The 5,643-nt window shown below is 34.4% G+C and overlaps 1 protein-coding gene and 1 pseudogene across 2 annotated transcripts; one reads left to right on the top strand and one right to left on the bottom strand.

Moving 5' to 3' along the window:
- Positions 1–419: 419 nt before the first annotated feature.
- Positions 420–2,496, bottom strand: LOC120182788 (replication stress response regulator SDE2-like). 2 transcript variants are annotated; one of them, XM_039187657.1, is made up of 4 exons: positions 1,743–2,496; positions 1,113–1,656; positions 571–750; positions 420–538 (listed from the first exon to the last, which is right to left on the bottom strand). In XM_039187657.1, exons 1-3 carry the CDS (start codon positions 2,387–2,389, stop codon positions 604–606), a joined length of 1,338 nt encoding a protein of 445 aa, XP_039043588.1. In that variant the 5' UTR covers positions 2,390–2,496; the 3' UTR covers positions 420–538; positions 571–603. The 2 variants fall into 2 exon arrangements, with proteins under 2 accessions (XP_039043588.1, XP_039043587.1); XM_039187656.1 differs by having other exon boundaries at positions 420–750.
- A 1,032-nt stretch (positions 2,497–3,528) lies between these two features.
- On the top strand, positions 3,529–5,212 carry LOC120183089 (annotated as a pseudogene).
- Positions 5,213–5,643: the final 431 nt, after the last annotated feature.

Here is a 5,643-nt window from a genome sequence, read left to right as displayed (position 1 = left end):
AACGAATAGATTATCGAACGTTCGTGAACGTAAATGAAGAAACAAGACATTTGTTCATATTCGTTCATTTAAATAAACGAACAGAAAATCTTGTTCCTTATCGTTTAATAAATAAATAAATATAAACAAACTTTGTGCCAAACAATTCACAAACGATTCATTTACAACCCTGAATACTAACACAGCAGAGAAACCACAAAGGCCTCACCGGACACTTGGTTTTAAAGATGATTTCAATATCTTACCTACATTGGTTAATCATCCATAGAACAACAAGGCATCATATGCAAGGACAACATCTTCAATCATAGGGAGCCTGCAAGATGAGGGTTCCACCATGAAAGATATAAATAGCCTAATCTCATCACATTCTTCTCTAAGATACAATATATTGTTACCATTCATAAATATACTTCATATTCAATAAGGCGTCATACGCATTAGGACTTTCACGATCCCTTTAACTAACCGGGTTTCAGCTTACAAAAACCAAGTCATACAACATTAAACAGAACAAACGAAATATGCACATTTCTTGGTTTGACAGAAAGTAACATCCCTTATGAGGTGATGTGAACCCTCAGCTTACTACATATGATTATTTCATTTCTTTGCAAGCAACTTCTTTGGAAGCTTATTGAAAGGGGTAGATTTTAGCAAGAAAAGACGGGCAGCTCGCTCTTGCAATGTTCCACCACATTTTAGCCCACGTGCTTGCAGTTCAGATTTCAGCCGCTCCAGTCCAAGAATCTTCAGAAATGATATAACAGTTAACGACGTATCGACATTAAGCATTATAAATGCAACAACATCATCATGATAAATTGTCTTCTATTATTCAATTTGTATTGTCCAACTGTTTTGCACAAGAACATGAAGACAGAGCCTAATTAACATAGAAAAAACTATGATTGGATTCATCAGGCTAAAGAAAAGCATTCGATAAAATTACAACAGACTACAAACTGCTGAATATCTATATAATCTAGGAATGCAATCATAGAGTTTGTTGAAAGTAGTATCTTTTTTTAAAACCAACTAGATGCATCAATGGTATTGATCTCTATTTTAAACCTAGAAATAGGAAAAGAATTTCAAGTGTGCAGCCATACCTCCATCTCTTCAGAAGAATTGAAGTCATCAAAGTTCAATGGCTTTTCTGGTTCTGCAATGTTAGCATTTGAAACTACTGTTTCTTCACAAACTCCTGATTCCGGGTTAGATGAGCAATTGACTTCATTGTTAAGTTTATTTCCATCTTCAGTTTCTGCAACTGGAACATTGAAATGTTGACTAACTATTTCAACCGGATCTTCAGTTTTAATTCCATAATGTTCCAGCATCTCAGCTTGACCTTGTTCATTTCCAGCAATCACATCTGCTTCAACCATGGCATTGGCATCTTCGCCACAGGATTCGGAGCTTTGGTGCACAACAACCTCCTTCCCTTCCTCAGAACCAGTCTCACTCGAGGCTCCACCTGAAATTTCGATATCATGATTACCACCGGAAACCGAGCCGGAACTCCCTTCAGTTGCCTTGCTGTAATCTGAATGATTCCCATTGTTCAAAACTACAGATTTCTCATTTTCTTCTTCATCCTCGCTGCTATCATCATAATCACTATCACTCTCAACAACTTTACTCTTTCCCATCCTATATAAGAAAACAAAAACAAATAAATGATCCAAATTTAAATACCAGTCTAAATTACAAGCAAATCAAATGATCTTAAAACTTACCAAATCTTCAATTTTTTGGGGTCAGCCCCTCCTGGCACCGCCTTACGCTTTCTGTTTTGGCACGCTGCCCTGACAGACTCTTCAACCACCGCCACGCATCTCGCTGACTCCTCCCTATATTTTGCTACATACTTCTCGGCCGCTACATCTCCGACTCCTTTTTTCCCAGTTTTTGCTTTCTTCTTTATGAAGTCCTCCGCCATCTTCTCCAACTTCCTCTGTTCCTCTTCCGCTTTCCACTCCTCCAACCTCTTCTCAGCGTTTACATGCCTGAGCCTCCTTCCGCTCATGTCTCGGCACGCCTCGAAATTGTTCGTCTTCTTTTGCCCGGCCTTCGTGGCTGCACCACGTAGCAGCGATCCGAAACCTCCTTTGCCACCAAGAAGCCTGAGGGAGAAATTGAGGGTGGCATTGGACTGAGAAATCACCGACTCGTCATTAAGTTGATGACCGCGAATCAGGCGATGGAAATCAATAGGGATTTGGGTAATTTCCTGAATTCGATGCTTGACATCACCGACATGGACTTGAGGGGTAGGGAATTGGAGCGACAAAGTTCTGCCATTGAGAAGTTTAACGAATAGCTGTAACTGCCTTGGGTTTAGTTCCTTGTTGATATCGTTTCCGCTAATTTGATGATCTTCCATAACTGGTACGTTTGTGATTTAAGGGGAAAACTCCTTTGTTCTGTCTAAATCAAATGTAGGGATCAGGAGAAAGGGGGGATTTAGGGTTGGCATCCCGATTATAAAAAACCCCTAATCTCGTGAGAATCAAAATTTTAATATAATTGTTGCCCGGGTCAACTCCACCGGGCATTCCTTAAATAAAAAGGTCAAAATTTTATTTCGGTACATTTTATACAAAACTTTGAAATTCAACCCTTATATTTTATTTTCATATATTTTGATCTTTTACTTTATTTTATTTAGACTTAATTTCATCATATGTTCTCAAACTATGACTCCCATTCTAAATTGATCCCGAAACTTTTGAATATTTCAATTTCATCCTCAAATTATGATGCTCATTCTTAATTAGTCCTTAAACTTTTAAACATTCCAATTCCATCCTCAAACTATGACTCTTATTTTAAATTGATCCCTAAACTTTTAAATCTTCCAATTTTATCCCCAAATCCATCCAAATATGTAATTAATTTTAACCAGAATCCTAAACTTTATTTTTTTTCAAACAATAATTATATGAATTGGCCTATCGATTTTATTAACATGGGATGTGATTAGTATATACATTTAATTTGGGATAAATTTGAAATGTTGAAAATGTTTGGGGACCAATTTAGAATAAAGGATATAATTTGGGGATGATACTAAAATATTAAAAATATTAAAAAAATTGAAGACTAATTTAAAATGATAATCTTAGTTTAACGATGAAATTGCAATATTCAAATGTTTAAGGACCAATTTAAAACAAGAACCATAGTTTAAGAATGTATGATACAATTAACTCTATTTTTTAATATTTCTAGTTAATTCAAATTATTATCACCATTTTTATTCTAATTAATTTTATGATATATAATATTATAAAAAAATCACGTAAAATAACTAAATCTAATAGAAAATTTTCATATTAGTAAAATGTCTAAAAATAGTTTTTCAATGTAACATCAGTATTTTTACCATTATTATGATCAATATTTCTAATTTAAATTAATTAATAACAACATAAAAATAAATTATATTAAATAAAAATTTACACCTTGATTTGTATATGGCCAGGATATTTAGTTACCAGATCCTTATGCTTGTTGGAATCAATGTGTCACAGGTATTGGCAAGAGTTTAACAACTTTCAGATTCGATTAATTGCTCATCAGGTTTGTTCTTATTCGGTTTCTTGACCAATTTTTTCTTTAAACTACACTTGAGGAATAAAGACAGTTCATGCTTCAGGAAATGTCAATCTTACTAAAGTCAAATTGAACACTATTGCTAATGAATCAAATATTTTTTTCACACTAAAGTGTTATATACATAGTTGTAAGTAATAAATTTAATCAACATTTGCAAACAAATGCCTCTTTCAAATGACAAAGCGAACTCTTTAATCGCCTTCTTACATTTGTAAAATATTTATGCTTAACAGGAAGAGAGATGCAATTTTGGCGAAGACTGAAGTTTCGCAAGCACATTTAGATTTGTTAAAGCGAACTAATGTGCTCAGTGATGCTTTCCCATCTGGCATGATGGAGAATTTGGAACTATAAATAATTTTCGTCTTGGACGACTGCCTAAAGTTCCAGTAAGATTGGCATCGTTTTCCATATAAATATTTGTTTTTGTTGGTAGTGAAGAGTGACTGATCTTTGTTGCTTTTGGTTTAGGTTGAGTGGGATGAAATAAATGCTGCCTGGGGTCAAGCTTGCCTCCTACTTCATACAATGTGCCAATATTTCCGACCAAAATTTCAGTATCCTTTTCGAATCACTGTTAGCTTATGATGTAGTTCCATGAGAATTTATGCCGTTTTTTTTTTTTTTGGTGGGGTGGTGGGTATAATTGATCAAGTTGCTGTATTTAGCTCTTTTCCCATGCTAATATGAATTCTGTCTGTGTAAGGTAAAACAATAGTTAAATTGTCCGGTATGCTAACTTTTGGGGAACTTGGTTACCTTTCATTACTAAAGTGGTTATAAAGTGATATGTGATGTATCCTTGATCACTGACTTTCAGCTATCGGATAAAGATAATTCCACTGGGAAGCTACCCTCGCGTAATGGACAGCAACAACAATACATATGAGTTGTAAGTATCAAGAGTTGTGACTTTCTGAATTATTTGATTCAGAATATTAAGAGTACAAACATGTGAACCTGAAAGCATTGGTGCATCCTCAGAGTACACAGTGCATAAATCTGGGAAATCTCATCTTTTTTGTTTTATGGGTCACACTTATTTTTCAGCTACTAACTGTGTTTTAGGTTTGGTCCGGTGAACTTGTTCTGGAGTACACGGTATGACAAAGCAATGACGTTATTCTTAACATGCCTTAAGGACTTTGCCAAGTTTGCAAATGCCAAGGATCTAGGAAACAACATTCCACCTGAGAAATGCTTCAACTTGCCCTACAAGTAAGATTTCCTTTCTATGTAGAATTGTCCTCTTGAGTCTGTTTTTTTTTTTTTTTAATTCTGAAAGATCAATGTGATTTTGGTGAGTTGTAAATAGAGTATATCCCAACTTGTATTGGTGGTGTGTTACAGGATCGAGAATGATAAAGTTGAAAACTACTCCAGCACGCAAAGCTTCAATAAGCAAGAGAACTGGACCAAAGCTTTGAAATATAGCCTCTGCAATCTGAAATGGACTCTCTACTGGTTTATTGGTAGCACCAATTTCCAGCCTTTATCTGCCACGGTAACTTCAGCCACTGAAGTTGCAGCCGTGGGCTCTTTATACACAAAACGCGGTTCTGATGATCGGAAACCATCCAAGTCATGAGTCATTTGTACATAACATAAATATAATGTAAATAGACACAATTTAGCTCTCTGACTGAGGTCGCTGCACTATCTATATTTGATGAACTATATCGCACAGCGGTACACGTGTGAATCGTTAAATATATTTCAAATCGAAACACTTTTAATGTTTGATATATTGTAATTTTTTTTTTGGAAAATAATTTAAATAAAATTAATTATATTTTTTAAAAATCATTTTATCATGTTTGAATGATGTTATATAAATAATTTTTCGTGGATGATTTTTTTTATAAAATTATTCATTATTAATATTCAATACAATAAGTGATATTATTTAGGGTAAAGTATACAAATAGTCCCTGAACTTTTAGGAAGCTTACATTTAGGTCACTCAACTTTTAAAACTTACAATACATTCATTGAACTTTTAGTTCATTTTCAATAAGG

Source organism: Hibiscus syriacus, unplaced genomic scaffold (assembly GCF_006381635.1).
Source record: "Hibiscus syriacus cultivar Baekdansim isolate YM2019G1 unplaced genomic scaffold, ASM638163v2 tig00112738_pilon, whole genome shotgun sequence".
Classification (NCBI taxonomy): Eukaryota; Viridiplantae; Streptophyta; class Magnoliopsida; order Malvales; family Malvaceae; genus Hibiscus; species Hibiscus syriacus.
Note: the sequence above shows the minus strand (reverse complement) of the source record. Positions and strands in the feature narration are given on the sequence as shown.